The 20,103-nt window shown below is 46.1% G+C and overlaps 1 protein-coding gene across 5 annotated transcripts in view; it reads right to left on the bottom strand.

Annotated features, from left to right (window-relative positions):
- Positions 1-263: 263 nt before the first annotated feature.
- The window catches only part of DLGAP1 (DLG associated protein 1), a 978,335-nt gene continuing 958,495 nt past the window's right edge, over positions 264-20,103 (bottom strand). For all 5 annotated transcript variants that reach the window (XM_029066588.2, XM_029066589.2, XM_029066592.2 and 2 more), the window contains 3 exons: positions 11,097-11,188; positions 4,033-4,185; positions 264-682 (listed from right to left, as the gene is read on the bottom strand). In XM_029066588.2, coding sequence (XP_028922421.1) covers positions 473-682; positions 4,033-4,185; positions 11,097-11,188 — 455 coding nt within the window. In that variant the 3' untranslated portion in view covers positions 264-472. The remainder of the gene's footprint in view (positions 683-4,032; positions 4,186-11,096; positions 11,189-20,103) is intronic.

The following is a 20,103-nucleotide window of genomic DNA, read 5'->3' as shown; positions in this document are numbered from 1 at the left end:
GAGAGAGGGAGGGAGGAAGGGAGGGAAAGAGAGAGGGACAGAAAGACAGAGAAAGAGAAAAGGACACAGAGGGAGAGAGGGAGGGAAAAAGAGAAAGAGAGGACAGAGAAAGAGGGAGAGACCCAGGGACAGAGAAGAGAGGGACAAAGAGAGAGAAGGGGACAGGGAGAGGAAGAGAGGATTCAGGGATGAACAGAGAGAAGAAGAGAGAGACAAAGAGAGAGAGATAGAGGGACAGGGAGAGAGGAAGAGAGGATGGGGCAGAGAGAAGAAGAGAAGGACAGAAAGAGAGAGAGAGAGAGAGAGAGAGAGTGAGAGAGGGGAAGAAGGGGAGTGAATACAAATTCTTCATGGTGGCTTTGCCCAAGGATCTGTCAGGGCAGAGTAGACAGGAGGCCGGGCCGGGCCTGGCGGGGCCGGGAGAGCCGTCCCCACAGACGGACAGACAGACAGACAGACAGCATCAGCCCCTTCATAGCCGGGTCTGGGCCTCCGGGATGTAGATCTCGATGCTGTCGGCGCTCTCCGTGGCCGAGTTCTGGCGGACCGAGGCGGTGCGCTTGGCGGCCATCAGGCGTTTCCGGGCCTCCTGGCGCTGCGAGCTCTCCAGGGAGCGCTCTCGGATCAGGGGCACGTGACTTTTCGCTGGCTTCTTGGGCACGGGAGGAGGGACCCTTCTCTCCTGATCAAAGCAGAAGGGTCATGACATTACACAGCTTCTCAGGACAGGTGTCGAGAAAACTGGGGTAGCTCAGTAGTTAGAACACATCATTTTTTTTTTAACTTAGGGACTGTTAGCTCTTATCTGCACAGTGTACCCTTTCAGTCAGTTTTTTGATCTTCATTGGACTGGCTTTGGTAGTCAAATAGCACTTTAAAAAGAAAAAAAAACACTATAATCTTAAGGAAGGGGGTCAGGCTGGTGAGCAGCGTAAATTCTGTGCCCAGGTAACGGGGTGTGGGTGTTTGCGTTTGGGCACGCGTGTGCACTTAAAACATCCCGCCGCTGGAAAAGTTAACCCTGCCCCACAGCCGGCCACTTAGGGTGGTTCCCTGGGGGAATCCAGACTCCTCCTGTGTCCTGGGACCTTAAAAAAGAGTTCTGCTTTGCCCCTTCAAAATACAGTGTTTAAGGCAGGTGCGTGATTAAAAAAGAAACAAAAACAAAATATAACCAGCCGCCAGAAGACAACCCTAAACCAAGCGATCGGACCAAGAAATAAAACTAGCGGACTGTTGCCGCCGTGAAAAACTTTCGCTGGATGTTGACTGCCTCACGGTGACTTGTATTCCTTGGACAGAAAATACACACTCACAGGCACGCACACGATACTAGACAGGATCAGCAGAGGGTAGCCACGGACATTTCTTGGCTAGCTCTCAAAACTGCCTGGAAACTAGCCCTTCTCTACCTTTGTTTCCTAACGAGAGAATCGGAATCAGCTGGATCGACAGTGCCTTAAACCAATCTAGACCCTGGACAACTTGGTGGTGAAAATTTAGCAGTATTTCAAAGGAGCTCAAGCCAGCCCTATCGTTAGCTGCAAGCTAAAACTTGTCGAGGTGATTTAAAAAGCCACTAGGAAAACATACACTCTTCATCACTTTGGCAACAAAAATGCAATGGACACCACGGAAATCTAAACAAACAAACAAACCAAAAAAAAAATAATCAAGGAATAAGGGTGTCTGACTTTCAGGCTGCACGAGTATGAGATGATTAGAAGTTGTTTTGCTTTTCTGGGGGGAAATGAAACTCATTGCTTTCCTCAACTTTTCCACTCTCCCACTAACTAGGCTTGCAAATGGCTTCTGGGGACATGGTTGGACTCAGGGATCGAGGGGTTTCTCCTCTCCACCGAGGAACAATGTGTCTGACCAACTGGAGGGGGAAAAAGAGAAGAGTGTGTAGGTTTCCAAGGAAGGTTAGTGTGCTGCATTTTGTTATAAAGTAGATGAGGAGTGGATCAAGTCATCTCCATAACGGTTTAGTGATTCAGGAACAACCAAGTACTTTTCCTTATTGTGGAAATCTCCGTAGGTGGTGTGAGACATTATCATCACTTCTTCAGGATGAACCTTCCTTGGGTCATTTGCAAGCCTGAATGAAGGGAACTTTTAAAGCAGACCCCTCCTCACACAGCAGTTAAACCACTTGGTAAAACATTTTTTTTTTTATTTATTAAATCCATTTAAATGAGAAATTGGAGGAAGAGCCAACTGGCACGTCACCCGCCCCTTCCCCCGCCGACTCTGCTGCACGTGTGTTTGTGCAGCTGAAAATTGGCGGCGGGGAGGGTAACATTCTCAGACCAAATGAAAGGTTGTCTACCTGGATCCTGGAATTCCAAATGAAAATGAAAACACACAAGGGGGTGGATGTTTCCCTTCCAAAATAAACCCTCCAAATGCATCTCAGGTGTTTCCACGCTGGAGACTGGGTTTGGGTTGGATTCGTTGCGGGCAGAGAACGTGTCTCATATACTGTCGTATCGTACTCTCCCAAGCGCTTAGTACGGTGCTCGGCACCCGGTAAGCGCTCAGTAAATACAACGGACTGACTGACTGGACTGAGAGACTGCTCAAGCCAGTCCCGTAAGAGATGGCAATCTCCTCCTCTCCTGACCGAATGCTCGGGAGGGACGTAATTGCTAGGTCGTCTCTTGGCCCCAAATCGTTGCTGCTCTGAGCAGTGGCTGGAGGTTGGGGAGACCTGAAATGACAGGATTAGGGCATGTGTCTGTCTGTTGTTGTATTGTACTCTCCCAAGCGCTCAGAACAGTGCTCAGCACACAGTAAGTGCCCAATAAATATGATTGTATGAACGAAAGGATTACGGGCAGGGCGACTGGGAAGGGCAGCATTCTCTCAAGGATTTTTAGCTTGGTGAGGGAGCAGTGTGGCCTAGTGGATAGAGCCCGGGCCTGAGAGTCAGAAGGACCTGGGTTTTAATTCCAGCTCTCCCATTTTTCTGCCATGTGATTTTGGGCAAGTCACTTCACTTCTCTGTGCTTCAGTTATCTCACCTGTAAAATGGGAATGAAGTCTGTGAGCCCCACGTAGGACGTGGATTGTGTCCAACCTGATTTCCTTGTGTCTACCCCAGCGCTTAGTACAGTGCCTAGCATATAGTAAGCGCTTCACAATTACCACAATTATTATTATCATCATTATTATAACTTCTGTTTTCCAATCTCATCTTGGTCAAGGGGTACCTTGACTACAGAATGAGAAGAAATGCTTAGAACAGTGCCTTGCACACAGTAAGGACTCAATACAACTGCTGGATTGATTGATCAAAGCTGGCCAGATCCATAGAGAATTCTGGTGGGTCTTTCAAGGCTATGGCAGAAATTGAAGTCTTTTAGCTTTTAAAATACCAAATAGTTCTAGATTACTTGTGGGGGGAACCCAAGAGGCAACAAAAACAAATACAAAAAAAAAAAAAACCAAGAAAAACTAAAAACAAACAAAAAGCAAACCAAAGGGGGAAAAAAAAAATCAACATTGGCTGTTTACTATGCAACTTGTACGAAGTGTGTTTTAGTCTGGACTGGTAGTGATTTCTTTATTACTACAATTATGAAATTATTACCAAAGTCAGTGATGTTTTCAGTGCTTCCGATTTTTCTTAGTATCACGTTCTAGAGGGTGCAAGAAAGGTGAACTCTTGCTCTCTGTTATCATGCACTGAAGATGTCATTTATTTTAATTTAAGAATCAATATGTAAGGCAATTCCTTCCAATGACTGATAATCTAATATGATTGAGCTCAAAGTTTAATTAACAAAAAAAACACATTCCCATTTTCTGATTCACAAAGACAGGTTTTTTTAAAAAAAAATATGCCTGAAACAATACAGATAGTATCCCAGATGATTATTATGTAAACATTGTCATTACAATGAAATTAATTTGATATCGGCTTCGTTTCACATTTTTAACGGCAGGATTGTATGCAGAGGCCTATTTAGTCTGTCCAGTGTTTGTGCAGGTTTTTAAATGAACCATACAAAATCTACATTGTTCTACCTTCTTGTCAAGAAGATCCATCTGTTTCCAATTATTGGCCTTTAACTGATGAAGTTCATCAAATTTCATACTAATATTTTCGATGGACAACTGCAGCATATCCCAAAACCCCGCTAAATCCTGGGAAGTTGGTCTTGGATGAGCGTTAGGGTTCTGTATGAGAGAGAGAAAAGGATTCAAGCTTTATCACTGTAGAGATGTTATGAAACTCCAAGAAACTTCAAGTACGATCTAGGCTTTCCTTGGTTTTTGAAAGCAAGCGTCTTGTCTAAGCCGTCGAGTTGTCTCTGACCCACAGCGACTCCAACGTCGCGTCTTAGCCAGAACGTCCCACCTCCATCTGTAATCATTTTGGGTAGTGGATCCAGAGAGTTTTCTTGGTAAACCAAGTGAGGGAAGAGAAACCAAGTGGTGGTAGAGATCGTGTCTGCCTGTTATAATAATAATGCACTTACCCTGTGCCAAGCACTGTACTAAGCGCTGGGGTCGACACGAGATCATCAGGTCTCATATGGGGCTCACATTTTAAATAGAAGGAAGCACAGGGATTGAGTCCCCATTTGGCCGATGAGAGAACTGAGAGCTAGACAAGTGAAGTGATTTGCCCAAGGACACATAGCAGACAAGTGGCCGAGCCAGGATTAGAACCCAGGTCCCCCCAGGTCTGCGCTCTTTCCCCTGGGCCACACTGCTTCCCCTCCCAAGCATGCAGTAAAGTGCTCTGCACACAGTGAGTGCTCAATAGATACCACTGATTGACCGATTGATTGATGGGAGTGATAACTCGCAAGAGTTTCCGTAGATGGTTCTGCTTTTTAAATCTTTTGGTACCTCTCAAGGCGGCACTGAGAAGCAGCCATGGAAATGATAGCAAATAAATGCCTCTCCCATTACCCTTTTAAACCGCCTACGGTTCCTGCCCAACACTTAGACTTCACGCGACCTGGCTTTAAACCCATTGATTTCAATTAAAACAGCATTGTTGCTCAAACAACTAACAACCCCGACCGAGAAGCAGTGTTGGCTAGTGGAAAGAGCCCGGGAGTCAGAAGGACCTGGGTTCTCATCCCGCCTCCGCCACTGGTCTGCTGTGGGACCTTGGTTAAGTCACTTCACTTCTCTGAACCTCAGTTCCCTCATAGATCCAAAGCCTGTTCTCCCTCCCACTTAGAATGTGAGCCCCACGTAGGACCTGATTATCTCGTATCTACCCCAGCGCTTAGTCCAGTGCTTGGCATATGACAAATGCTAAAAAATTGTTATTATTACTATTATTGGCATCCATCGTTATTGTTATTATATGGGTGAGAGATCCATGTGATTATGTTTGAGAACCAATAATGAAACCTACCTCTCAATAAATGTTTCACTAGAGAAACAGTGTGGCCTAGTGGAAAAAGCAGGGGCCTCGTAAATCAGACGACCTGGCTTCTAATCCCGATTCAATTACTTGCTTGCTGTGTCACCTTGGGCAAATTACTTCGTGCTTCGCACATAGTAAGCGCTTAACAAATACCATCATTATTATTATTATTTTTACTTCACTTCTCTGTGCCTCAGTTACCTCAGCTGTAAAATGGGGATAGAGACTGTGAGCCCCAAGGAGGACAGGGACTGTGTCCAACCCGATTTGCTGTATCCACTCCAGCACTTAGTAAAGAACCTGGCACACAGTAAGTGCTTAACAAATGCCATAATTATTAGCATTGTTATCATTATTATTGTTCTCTGGGCCTAAATTTTCTCATCTGTAAAATGGAGTTTGAATGCCTGTTCTCCCCACTAATTAGGCTGTCAGTCCCATGTTAATCTTGTATTTATTCCAGTGCTTGGTTTAATGCTTGGCACATAGTAAGCACTTAAATTCCGCCATTATTATTATTCAATATTCCTGAGGAATTGTGGCTTTAGCGGTCTTTCCTTTCCACACAGTAAGAAGTGCTTAACAATACCATCATCCTCATTATTATTATCGGTTAGTTCACCAGGCAGGTCAGAAGCAGAAGTGTCATCCTGGTAGATAGTATAGATGTACCTTTTTTTTTTTCAGAAAAAGGCATTTATTAAGTGCTTACTGTGTGTCAGGCACTGTACTAAGCTTTGGAGTAGATACAAGGTAATCAGGTGGGACACAGTCCATGATCCCACATGAGGCTCACAGTCTTGATTATCATTTTACAGATGTGGTAACGGAGGCCCAGAGAATAATTATAATAATAATAATTGTGGTATTTGTTAAGCGCTTACTATGTTCATTCATTCATTCAATAGTATTTATTGAGCACTTACTATGTGCAGAGCACTGTACTAAGTGCTTGGAATGTACAAGTCAGCAACAGATAGAGACAATCCCTGCCCAAGAGACAATCCCTGCTCATTGACACTATGTGTCAGGCAGTGTATAAATGCTGGGGTGGATACAAGGAAATTGGGTTGGACACAGTCCCTGTCCTGCATGGGGCCCACAGTCTTAATCCCCATTTTACAGATGAGGCAACTAAGGTATGCAGAAGTGAAGTGGCTTGCCTAAGCCCACAGAGCAGATAAGTGGTGGAGCCGGTATTAGAACACAGGACCTTTTGATTCGCAGGCCGGTGTTCCATCCACTACATCCTGAGAAGTGAAGTGACTTGCCCAACGTCACACAGCAGTGGAGTGGTGGAGCTGGAATTAGAACCCAGGTCTTTGGACTCCCTGCCCCGTGTTCTTTCCACTAGGCCACACTGCTTGAACTGACACGTTCAAGTATATTTTTAAAATACATTACGCTTCTTATTAAGTTTTCTGACCTTCCTAAGCTATAAGGGGGAAATCAAAACAGAGGAATGTGCCTTCAGTGGTTGGGAGATCTCTTGAAATCTGTCAGTTGAGGCAGGAGTCTATGTTTGCTTAAAGAACTAGAAAAATATAAATAATGTTTACAGTATCTTGTTCAGGTGAGATTGAGAAAAATCAGAAAAGTTCTCCTAAGCACTCAGTTCAGTGCTCTACCCACAGTAAGTGCTCGATAAATGCTGCTGATTGATTGATTATAGCGCAACGCTGATGAGTTAAAAGCTTCTCCAACAAGCCTTCAGCCTGCTTCTACTAGTTTGGGATAACTCAAGGATTTGACTTGTGGAGGGGTGGTGAAGTCTTCCAAATTTCTCTAGAACACTAATATTGATGATGATGATGATGATTATTGTTAGCGATAACAATGATAGTATTCATTAAGTGCTTACTCTATGTCGATCACAGTTCTAAGCGCTGGGGTAGGTACAAGATAATCAGGTTGGACACAGTCCCTGTCCCACTTCCCACAGTCTAAGTTGGAAGGAGAACAGCTACCGAATTCCCATTTTACAGATGAGGAAACTGAGGCACCAAATGACCAAACCATGGACAATTTACTCCCATGCACCAACAGGATGGAATACAATTCCCAGGTGGCGGAGAGGGTCAGGATCTTTTTTTACTAATAAGTAAAAATGGAGGCGGGAAATGCTCATAAGAGCTGATGAACTTCCCCAGGTTAGTGGGTGATGGATCCCATTCCCATTTGTCTGGCTTGGTGAAATTCATTCATTCATTCAATCGTATTTATTGAGCACTTCCTGTGTGCTAATCACTGTACTAAGCGCTTGGGAGAGTACAATGTAACACATTCCTGCCCACAACAAGCTCCCAGTCTACAGGGGACTCCTACAGCCTATAGCCATTTCTCAAACTTTCAGAGGCCATCCAAGGCCTCTTTACCTCACCTCCTTCTTGGGCTTTGTGAGGAAAGAAAGACACAACCTTGAATGAAAGTAACCATATTTTCTCTCTGGAGGACTTAGGTGCTTTTAATAGGTTGGGTTGCTTTTTTTTTTTCCTAGACAATTGAAATCAATCAATCAATCAATCAGTCAGTCGTATTTATTGAGAGAGGGTGAGCTGAAGAAATGAGCCACCTGAATTGGCAGTCACCCATCACTCTCCCCTCCTTCAGAGCCTTATTGAAAGCACAACTCCTCCAGGAGGTCTTCCCTGACTAAGCCTTCATTTCTTCTTCTCCCACTCCCTTCTGCGTCACCTTTCCATTTGGATTTGCCTCCTTTCTTCGCCCCTCCCTCAGCTCCATAGCACTTACGAACATATCTGTAATTTATTTATTTCTATTAATATCTGCCTCTCCCTCTAGACTGTAAACTCCCCGTGGGCAGGGAACGCGTCTACCAACTCAGTTCTATAGTACTCTCCCAAGCACTTAGTACAGTCCTCTGCACACAATAAGCACTCATTCATTCATTCATTCAGTCATATTTACTGAGTGCTTACTGTGTGCAGAGCACTGTACTAAGCGCTTGGAAAGTACCATTCGGCAACAGATGGAGACAATCCCTACCCAACAATGGGTTCACAGTTTAGAAGATTCGATAAATATGACTGATGACTGACTGATTGATATTGACTTGTTTCCTTCTCCTCGTGACCCACTTTTTGCCTTTTCCACTTTTTGCTCACTTCTCCAAGGAACAAATAGAGCATGTGAACTGCAAACCGGTGCACTTTGCTCTGTTTTAGGCTAAAAATGGTTTATCTGGGGAGAAGGTGGACGCTTATCTTTTGGATTATCCCCAGGTTTCAGTTATAATTGATATTCCCTGCCCTCTTTTCCTTACTATACCTGAATCAATCAATGAATGACATTTACTGAGCACTTCCTGGTAAGCAGTTTGGCCTAATAGAAAGATCCTGGACATGGATGTATGTTTTAATCCCAGCTCGGCCACTTGCCTGCTGAGTGACCTTGGCCAAGTCATTTAACTTCTCTGTGGTTCAGTTACCTCATCTGTAAAATGGGGATTAAGGCTGTGATTTCCACGTAAGACAAGGACTGTGTCCAACCTTATTAGCTTGTACCTATCTCAGTGTTTAGATACCCCTGGCACAGAGTAAGCACTTAAAAAGACTGTGAGCCCCAGGAAGTCCACGGACTCTGTCCAACCTTTTGAATTTATATCGATCCCAGGGCTTAGAATGGCCTAGTGGAGAGAGCCCGGACCGAGTCAGAGGGTCATGGGTTCTAATCCCAGCTCCTCCACTTGTCTGCTGTGGGACCTGAGACAAGTCACTTCACTTCTCTGGGCCACCATCACCTCATCTGTAAAATGGGGATTAAGACTGTGAGCCCCACGCAGGACAGCGACTGGGTCCAACCCGATTTGCTTGGGTCCACCCCAGCGTTCAGTACGGTGCCTGGCACATAGTAAGCGCTTAACAAATGCCACAATTATTATTATTATTATTGTTAACATTAACAGTGCTCCGCATAGCACTTAACAAATGCCATAAAAAGAGTTGGATAGACACAATCTTTGCCCCTAAGGAGCTTTGTTATTGCCTACAGAGTTAGAAGCATCCTATGCGATCAATCGATATGATCGACTGACTGATTGAAGGGGGACGAAGTAAATGTTCTTGTGAGATTTCGTCGGGAGAGAAAGGAGGAGGGCTAAGAAGGCAGGTAGGGGCCAGTCCAGCCCATGTGATTTCCGGCCAGTGGTCCGTACAAACCCACAGGGGGCCACTGTGTGGGGAAATGCATTCAGACATTTTCACTTGTTTCCGGTAAACCTCATCACTCTACAGATTAGGGTTCATTCCCTGCTGATTGTGACTGAGAAGCAGCATGGCCCAGTGAAAAGAGTCTGGGTCTGGGAGTCAGAGGACCTGGGTTCTAATTCATTCATTCGATCGTATTTACTGAGGGCTTACTACGTGCAGAGCACTGTACTAAGCACCTGGAATGTACTATGTGGCAACAGATAGAGACAATCCCTGTTTCTAATCCCTGCTCTGTCACTTGCTGGCAGTGTGACCTTGGGCAAGTCACTTCACTTCCTCTGTGCTTCAGTTTCCTCGTCTGAAAAATGGAGACTAAATACCTATCTCTCTCCCTCCTTCTTACCCTGTGAGACCCATGTGGGAAAGGGATTGTGACTGAACTGGGCAGGGAATGTGACTGCTTATCATTGTATTGTACTTTTCCAAGCGCTTAGCACAGTGCTCTGCACACAGTAAATGCTCAATAAATACGATTGAATGAACTGAGCGCATCTATTTCAGTGCTTAGTAGATAAGCAGCAAGGCTCAGTGGAAAGAGCACGGGCTTTGGAGTCAGAGGTCATGGGTTCGAATCCCCGCTCTACCACTTGTCAGCTGTGTGACTGTGGGCAAGTTGCTTGACTTCTCTGGGCCTCAGTTCCCTCATCTGTAAAATGGGGAAGAAGACTGTGAGCCTCACGTGGGACAACCTAATTACCTTGTATCTCCCCCAGTGCTTAGAACAGTGCTCGGCACATAGTAAGCGCTTAACAAATACCGACATTATTATTATTATTACAGTGCTTACCACATAGGAGGTATTCAACGGTGCTCACCACACAGTAAGGGCTCAATAAATACCACTGATTAATTAATAATTCTTGTTATTATTAGGCCCAGTTTTAAACTGCACACTCTGTATTAGAAAGAAAAGCTATTATTACTATTACTAGACAGAAATACTAATTTTGAAATGGTAGGGTGTTTTTCTTTTTTCCATGCTATTTGTTAAGCACTTACTGTGTACCAGACACTGTAGTAAGTTGTAAGGTAAATACAAGATAATCAGGTTGGGCACAGTCCATGTCCCACATGGAGCTCACAGTCTTAATCCCCATTTTACAGGTGAGGTAACTGAGTCACAGGGAAGTTAGGACGCTTGCCCAAGGCCACGCAGCAGGTAAGTGGAGGAGCCGGGATTAGAATCGAGGTCCTTCTGACTCCCAGGCCTGTTTTCTTTCCACCAGGCCGTACCGTTTCTTGTTTTATAGCCAGGTGTCCTGCTGACAGAGAACGAGTCTGTCAGAGAGAAGAGACAATTTTCGGCGAACTGAAAGGATATGCGAGGTCAGATCTCTCATCCCAAACAAAATCTCTCATCTAAAGTCAATCAGAAGTAAGTCCAACTGGCGCTGTGCAAGTCTTGTTGAGGCAATGACTCTCTTCTGGACAGCCAGAAGCAAACCATCTTAATGATAACAAACGCTACGTACCAGGTTTTCTTCACACAGTTCTCTGAACTGGTAGAATTTCTGTGCCATGAGAAGCTGGGCACTCCCCACGGCGTGTTGGATTTTCCCTAGAACTGAAAAGAAAGCAAACACACGAGAAAAAAAAACAACTTTTACACGTTGGGCTTCACTGCAGAGATTTAATCTGGCAAACCAAAGAGCAAATTTGGCTGTTGATATCACAGGAAACTCACACGCGCACACACACACTAATAACCAAAGTGTAAGGATATGATCAATGTCGCAGAGACGTTCTTTGGTTAACAGAAGAAGAGAGTATGGAATGAACATGGACCACATCGTATCTGCTCTCTGGGCCTTAGGGTGGGCTCCTCCTGACCTTCCCCTGGATGAAGGAAGAAGCAAGAGGGTCTTTTCAGATTGTCAACCCACCCCCCAACCCACACTCCTCCTTTCCCCCATCCCCCAGGGACAAGGGACCATGTCTAATTTCCAACTTTATAGCCTTCCCCAGTGCTTAGTACAGTGCTCTGCACAGAGTAAGGCTCAATAAATACTATTAATAATAATATTAATAATGTTGGTATTTGTTAAGCGCTTACTATGTGCCAAGCATTGTTCTAAACCCTGGGGAAGACACAAGGTAATCAGGTTGGACACAGTCCCTGTCCCACATGGGACTCACAATCAGAATCCCCGTTTTACAGGTGAGGTAACCGAGGTCCAGAGAAGTGATGTGACTTGCCCAAGATCACACAGCAGCCAAGTTGAGGAATTGGAACCCATGTCCTCCGACTCCCAAGCCTGGGCTCTTGCCACCACTTTAGCCACGGGGTTGGAATTGAGGTATTTACCAGCCTACTCTTGTAAGTATGCAGTTCCTGCTTTGCGTTGCTTGGATTTCCAGTAACAATTCAAACACATCCACCGAAAAAATAAAGACTAGAAAATAAAAAACTCCTGATTTGGATATGGTAACTCCACACATTCGCCAGCGTGGCTCAGTGGAAAGAGCCCGGGCTTTGGAGTCAGAGGTCATGAGTTCAAATCCCAGCTCTGCCACTTGTCAGCTGTGTGACTATGGGCAAATCACTTCACTTCTCTGTGCCTCAGTTCCCTCATCTGTACAATGGGGATTAAGACTGTGAGCCCCACGTGGGACAACCTGATTCCCCTGTGTCTACCCCAGCGCTTAGAACAGTGCTCTGCAAATAGTAAGCACTTAACAAATCCCAACATTATTATCACATCCCAGTCCTTCAGTATATTTCCAGTGCACAGACTCCAGCACTGCCAGGGAAGAGCTAAGAGTCAAAAGATTTTCTAAGCTGAGGATTTTCAGCCCACTGGCTAGGGAACACGGCCCCTCTTGAACACACCCATGTACACACAAACACACAAACTCACGCCCATAGACGCATATGGATTATGTATCTGTGCCCCGTGTTAAAAATTTAGCCCTTAGTGTTTCCAGACTGTAAGCTTTTATGGGCAGGGAAAGTATCTGCTACTTTTAGAACAGTGCTCTGCACATAGGAAGTGCTCAGTAGATGCCACTGATTGACTATGCAATCTAATGCAAAAAAAAATTTAGGCAACCTCCCTCCTCGGGAGGGGCTGTTTGGGGATCCTGGGTGGTTCGCATAGTTTCCAAAATTCTCGCCACCGAGTACATTTTGGAACAGCTGCCTTTGCTGGAGTTTGGCCATTCAACAGTTCATAACACATCCTAACCGTCAGAAAGGCAAAGCAAAGCCACAGCTTCACCTCTCTGCTCCCTGCTCAGACGCAACTAATTGAAAAAAAAAAAAAAACACCCAAAAAACCCAAACCTCAAAGCATGTTAGAACATTTCCAAAAATGCATCTATTCCATTTTGAAGTCTTCAAGGGGAGATATTTAAAGGTGAGTTGAAGGTGTGTTTTGTGTGTTTGGGGTGGAGGGACCAGGGAGGGAAAGGAACAGAAGCTGGGGGTGTAGCTTTTCCTTCTTTCTAACTCAGAACAAAGAGAAACTAAAGTTCTGAAAAGAAAAGTTCCTCCTCCTTTCTTCTAGACCACCTGCTCACTTGTTTATTTATAACTGCCGCCACGTCGGCTGTGTGGAAGGGGCAGGATGATGGTGCTGTTTGTCCACATGAAACAATGATAACAATAAAAATTATGGTATTTCTTAAGTGCTTACTGTGTGCCAGGCACTGTACTAAGCGCAGGGGTGAATACAAGCAAATCTGGTTGGACACACTCCTTGTCCTGCATGGGGCTCTCAATCTTAAATCCCCATTTTACAGATGAGGTAAATGAGACACAGAAAACCAAAGTGTCTTGCCCAAGGTCACACAGCAGACAAGTCACACAGCAGACAAGTGGCAGAGCCGGGATTAGAACCCAGGACCTTCTGACTGCCGGGCCCGACCTCTATCCATTAGGCCACACTGCCACTCCAAACCTTGCAACAGTCCCTCACCTGGAACCCAGGTGGATTTTCACCACTCTAACGGCCTGCCAGCGCAAACAACCAGTATCCTGAGTGAAACGAAAATCCGTGGCCTGGGGAAAGGCAAAGCTCCAGAACTGGCTTCCCTCAAGGGCAGAAACTCTCCTTCCCTGCTCCATTCCCTTGTATGCTACTGCTTCTCTCTACCTGCAGTTAATTTGAGTGTTTATCTCCCCGGCTACATTGTAAATCTATCTGAGGGCATGAATCTTGCGTGGCTCAGTGGAAAGAGCCTGGGCTTCGGAGTCAGAGGTCATGGGTTCGACTCCCGGCTCGGCCACTTGTCAGCTGTGTGACTGTGGGCAAGTCACTTCACTTCTCTGTGCCTCAGTTACCTCATCTGTAAAATGGGGATTAACTGTGAGCCTCACGTGGGACAACCTGATTACCCTGTATCTACCTCAGCGCTTAGAACAGTGCTCTGCACATAGTAAGTGCTTAACAATAACAACATTATTATCTTGTCTACTGACTCCACTGCACTCTCCCAAGTGCATAGGACAGAGCTTTGCACACAGTAGACTGTAAGTTCCTCGAGGTCAGGAATTGTGTCTCTTTTCCCTATTGTATTCCCCTAAATGCTCAGTACAGAGCTAATGATAATAATGATGAACTGGTACTTGTTAAGCGCTTCTTTAAGAGCACAGGCTTGGGAATCAGAGGACCTGGGTTCTAATCCCAGCTCTGCCACTTGTCTGTGACCTTGGGCAAGCCAACTAACTTCTCTGTGCCTCGGTTACCTCATCTGTAGAATGGGGATTGAGACTGTGAGCCTCCTGTGGGACAATCTGATGACCTTGTGTCTACCCCAGCGCTTAGAACAATGCACATAATTAGCACATAATTTAGAACAGTGCTTGGCCGTAATAAGCGCTTAACAAATACCATAATAATAATTATTATTATGTTCCAGGCACTGAATTAAGTGCTGGGGTAGAAGCAAGTTAATCGGATTGGACACAGTCCCTATCCCACATTGGGCTCACACCCTTAATCCCCAATTTTTACAGATGAGGTAACTGAGGCCCAGAGAAGTGAAGTGACTTGACCAAGGTCACACAACAGACACGTGGCAGAGCCGGGATTAGAACCCAGGTCCTTCTGACTCCCAGGCCTGTGTTCTTATCCACTGAGCCGCACTGCTTCTCACACATTGAGCTGTACATGTGTAGACTGTAAGATCCCTGATGGCAGGACTCATGTCTACTAACTTCATTGTACTTTCCTTAGCTTAGTACAAAGTTCTGCACAAAGTAGCCTGTGAGGTCCTCAAGGGCAGAAATCATGTCTGCTACATCTGCTACATCTACATCTTCTATAGAGAAGCAGCGTGGCTCAGTGGAAAGAGCACGGGCTTTGGAGTCAGAGGTCATGGGTTCGAATCCCAGCTCGGCCACTTGTCAGCTGTGTGAGTTTGGGCAAGTCACTTAACTTCTCTGTGCCTCAGTTACCTCATCTGTAAAATGGGGATTAAGACTGTGAGCCCCACGTGGGACAACCTGATTCCCCTGTGTCTACCCCAGCGCTTAGAACAGTGCTCGGCACAAAGTAAGCGCTTAACAAATACCAACATTATTATTATTATTATTATTATTGTACTCTCCCAAGAGCTCTATATTCAATAAGTGTTTAATAAGTACTTCTGATGGGGCAATCAAACAATCAATCATATTTAGTGGGCGCTTACAGTGTTACTTAGTGGAAAGAGCAAGGCTAGGGAGGCAGAGGAGGTGGGTTTTAATCCCGGCTCCGCTACTTGTCCACTGTGTGACCTAGGACAAGCCACTTGCTTCCCTGGGCCTCAGTTACCTAGTCTGTAAAATGGGGATTAAGATTGAGAGTCCCATGTCTCTATCTGTTACCGATTTGTACATTCCAAGCACTTAGTACAGTGCTCTGCACATAGTAAGCGCTCAATAAATACTATTGAATGAATGAATGAATGTGGGCCAACCCTATTACCTCGTATCTACCTCAGCACTTACAACAGTGCCTGGCATGTAGTAAATGCTTAACAAATACCACTATTATTATTGCTGTGTGCAGACTGCTGCACTAAGCGCTTGGGAGAGTACAATATAAGAGATTGGTTTGCGCGTTCCCTGCCCGAAATGAGTTTATCATCAAGAGGGGGAGACAGACATTGATAATAATAGTCTGGCTCCCCCTCTAGACTGTAAGCTGATTGTGGGCGGAGAATGTGTCTGTGAATTGTCCCAAGTGCTTAGTACAGTGCTCTGCACACTCTAGGTGCTCAATAAATGTGATTAATTGAATGAATGAATAAAAATACAATTAATGAATTGATAGGAAAATGAAGACTGACCACTCTCTACTCAACGTTATCCAGGCATATGGCTCAGTCCTTCTGGGCCACCAGGCCACCAAACCACACCCCCTGGCACCCTCAAAGCCCTCCCTCCCCCCATGCTAACAATATAATAATTATGGCATTCATTAAGAGCTTATTGTGTATCAAGCACTGTTCTGAGTGCTGGGGTAGATACAAGGTAATCAGGTTATCTCATGTAGGGCTCATTGTCTTAATCCCCATTTCACAGACGAGGGAACTGAGGCTTAGAGAAGTTAAGTGGCTTGTCCAAGGTCACATAGACAAATGGCAGAGCTGGGATTAGAACTCAGGTCCTTCTGACTCCCAGGCCCGTGCTCTTTCCTCTAGGCCATACTAGTTCTCACCTTGGTTGCCATTGTTTTTACGAGATGTTCTTCCCCTTGACTCTATTTATTGCCACTGTTCTCGACGTCTGTCTGTCTCCCCCGATTAGACTGTAAGCCCGTCAAACGGCAGGGACTGTCTCTATCTGTTGCCGACTTGTTCATTCCAAGCGCTTAGTACAGTGCTCTGCACATAGTAAGCGCTCAATAAATACTATTGAATGAATGAACCTTTAATCTCTGTTGTTTTCCTCTACCCGTAACTTCTTTTAGTAATAGTAGTAATAGTAATAATAGTATTTCCTAAGTGGTTATTGTGTGCAGAGTGCTGTGCTCAGTGCTGGGAGAGAATACCCAGCTGAGAATTAATAATAATAATAATAACGTTGGTATTTGTTAAGCACTTACTGTGTGCAGAGCACTGTTCTAAGTGCTGGGGTAGATACAGGGTAATTAGGCATGGTCCCCATCTCTCAAGGGGCTCAAAATCTAAAATTAAAATTGGGGAGAGGGAACTAGTGACAGATACATAAGGATCGATGAAGCCAAACCCGAAGACGATATAAAGACGAAAACAAAGTTCAGTGGGCGCCGAGGCAGGAGGAGCAGAATTTCCGGCCCCTCGCGTCCAAGAGCCCAGTCACGGCTGCGGCCACAGCGAGCGCCCCAGCGGCAGCAGCCGCCTCCCCTGTCTTCCTGGGGTTTAGCGGAGTTGGTGCCAGGCTACTGCCGCTTCTCTCTGCCTTTTGGGGAGGTGGGAGGCGGGTAGGGATGGAGGTTCCCTCAGTGGCCCGGAGGAGAGCCGGGCCGGAATCCCTGTGGAGGCGGTGGGTCACCAGACAGATGACGCTTAGGGTCCCGGGAGCCGCAATGGGGTGAGGGGTGGGGTAGCAGGCCATCGGAGAAGTGTCTGCCTCTCATGCTGTATTGTCATCTCCTCGAGGGCAGGAATTGGGACTACTTGTCTTATGCCGTCGAGTCGTTTCCGACCCATAGCGACCCCTTGGACGCATCTCTCCCAGAACGCCCAGCTCTCCATCCGCAATCGTTCCGGGAGTGCATCCATGGAGTTTTCTCGGTAAAAATCCAGAAGTGGTTGACCATTGCCGGCTTCCGCGCCGTAAACTCTAATCTCCACCCTCAACTCTCTCCCGTGCCGCTACTGCCCAGCACGGGTGAGTTTTGACTCGTAGCAGATGCCCTGCCACTCGCTAGCCACTGGCCGAGCTAGGAATGGAATGGACAGGCCTCTGCTTGACTCTCCCTCCCATAGCCGAGACTGGTAGAGGACTGGAAACTCTCCAGGTATGCCCCTGAGAGAGGTTTGGGATCACTAATACTAATAATAATTGTGGTATTTGTTAAGTGCTTACCATGTGCCGGCCACTGTACTGAGCACTAGGGTAGCTATCAGGTTGGACACAGTCTGTGTGCCACATAGGACTCACAGTTTTCATCCCCATTTTCCAGATGAGGTAACTGAGGCACAGAGAAGTGAAGTGACTTGCCCAAAGTCACGCAAAGGGCAAGTGGCAGAGCAGGATTAGAACTCCGGCCTTTCTGAGTTTAAGGCCCATGCTCTATCCACTAAGCCACGCCGCTTCTCTACGGTAACTCATACCCAAAATATAACTTTTTCATCTTCCCACTCGAACTCTGTCCTCACTCAACTATTCCCATCACTGTAGACACCACCACCACGCTAACTGGATCACAAGTCTGAAACCTGGGAATTAACCGTGACTCACTTCTCTCATTGAACCCTCCTGTTCAGTCTAACACCAAATCTTTTCAGTTCTGTCAGTCGGTAAGTCAATCATATTTATTGAGCACTTACTGTGTGCAGAGCACTGTAATAAACACTTGGGAGAGTACAATACAACAATAAACAGACACATTCCCTGCCCACAACGAGCCATTGTATCCTTGAAACATCTTTAGAATCCACCCCTCCTCTCCCTCCCAACCTAAAATGGTCCAAGCACTTGTCCTATCCTGCCTTAGTTCCTGCATCAGCCTCCTGTTGGTCTCCCTGCCTCCTATCTCTCTCTTCTCCAGTCCACACTTCCCACTTCTGCCTGGATCATATTTTCTAAAAAAAAGTTCAGTCCATAATAACAATAATAACTGTGGCATTTGTTAAGCGCTTACTATGTGCCAGACACTGTACTAAGCTCAGGGGTGGATACAAGCAAATCGGGTTGGACACGGTTCCTGTCCTACGTGGGGCTCACGGTTTCAATCCAGATGAGGGAACTGAGGTCCAGAGAAGTGAAGTGGCCCAACGTCACCCAGCAGCCAAGCGGCAGAGTCGGGATTAGAAACCGTGACCTTCTGACACCCAGACCTGGGCTCTATAATAATATTGGTACTTGTTGAGCGCTTACTATGTGCAGAGCATTGTTCTAAGCGCTGGCATAGAGACAGGATAATCAGGTTGTCCCACATGAGGCTCACAGTTAATCCCCATTTTACAGATGAGGGAACTGAGGCACAGAGAAGTTACACAGCTGACAAGTGGCAGAGGCGGCATTCGAACCCATGACCTCTGGCTCCCAAGCCCGGCCTCTTTCCACTGAGCCACGCTGCTCTATCCAATGGGTGCTCATCCTCCTCCGCATCAAACCGGGAGTCCTCGCCATCGGCTTTAAGGCGCTCAACCAGCTCACCCGCTCCCACCTTCCACCTCACCGGCCTGCTCTGCTCACGTCTACCCTCCCGCCTGCCTCCCTGAGCCTCATTCTTGTCATTCTCACCCGTCGTCACACTCTCTGCACACAGTAAGAACTCAATAAATACTATTACTATTACTACTAAAATGAATAACAGGTAGGGGAAAACAGAGTTTAGAGATGAGTTCATAAGGGCTACGGGGTGAGGAGGAGGGTGGGGGAAGGAATCCCCAAATGTTGAAATGACACAAAAATGCTGAAGTAGCAGTAAGAGGGTAATACTAAGGATGGTACTTGATAATAATGTTGGTATTTGTTAAGCGCTTACTATGTGCAGAGCACTGTTCTAAGCGCTGGGGGAGATACAGCGTGGCTCAGTGGAGAGAGCACGGGCTTTGGAGTCAGAGGTCATGGGTTCGACTCCCGGCTCTGCCACTTGTCAGCTGTGTGACTGTGGGCAAGTCACTTAACTTCTCTGTGCCTCAGTTACCTCATCTGTAAAATGGGGATGAAGACTGTGAGCCCCACGTGGGACAACCTGATTCCCCTGTGTCAACCCCAGTGCTTAGAACAGTGCTCTGCACATAGCAAATGCTTAAAAAATACCAACATTATTACAGAGTAATCAGGTTGTCCCACGTGAGGCTCAGTTAATCCCCATTTTACAGTTGAGGTAACTGAGGCAGAGAGAAGTGAAGTGACTTGCCCACAGTCCCACAGCTGACAAGTGGCAGAGCCGGGAGTTGAACTCATGACCTCTGACTCCGAAGCCCAGGCTCTTTCCACTGAGCCACGCTGCTTCCCACTTATTAAGTGCTTACTATGTGCCAAGCACTGTTCTAAGTGCTGGGGGAGATAGTAGTTATCAGGTTGGACACAGTCCCTGTTCACCATGGGACTCATGCTCTGAATCCCCATTTTGCAGATGAGGTAACTGAGGCCCTGAGAAGTGATGTGACTTGCCCGAGGTAATAATAATAATAATGTTAGTCTTTGTTAAGCGCTTACTATGTACAGATCACTGTTCTAAGCGCTGGGGTAGATACAGGGTAATCAGGTTGTCCCACGTGAGGGTCGCAGTTAATCCCCATTTTACAGATGAGGTAACTGAGGCACAGAGAAGTGAAGTGACTTGCCCACAGTCACTCAGCTGACACGTGGCAGAGCCAGAATTCGAACCCATG

Source organism: Ornithorhynchus anatinus, chromosome 5 (assembly GCF_004115215.2).
Source record: "Ornithorhynchus anatinus isolate Pmale09 chromosome 5, mOrnAna1.pri.v4, whole genome shotgun sequence".
Classification (NCBI taxonomy): Eukaryota; Metazoa; Chordata; class Mammalia; order Monotremata; family Ornithorhynchidae; genus Ornithorhynchus; species Ornithorhynchus anatinus.
Note: the sequence above shows the minus strand (reverse complement) of the source record. Positions and strands in the feature narration are given on the sequence as shown.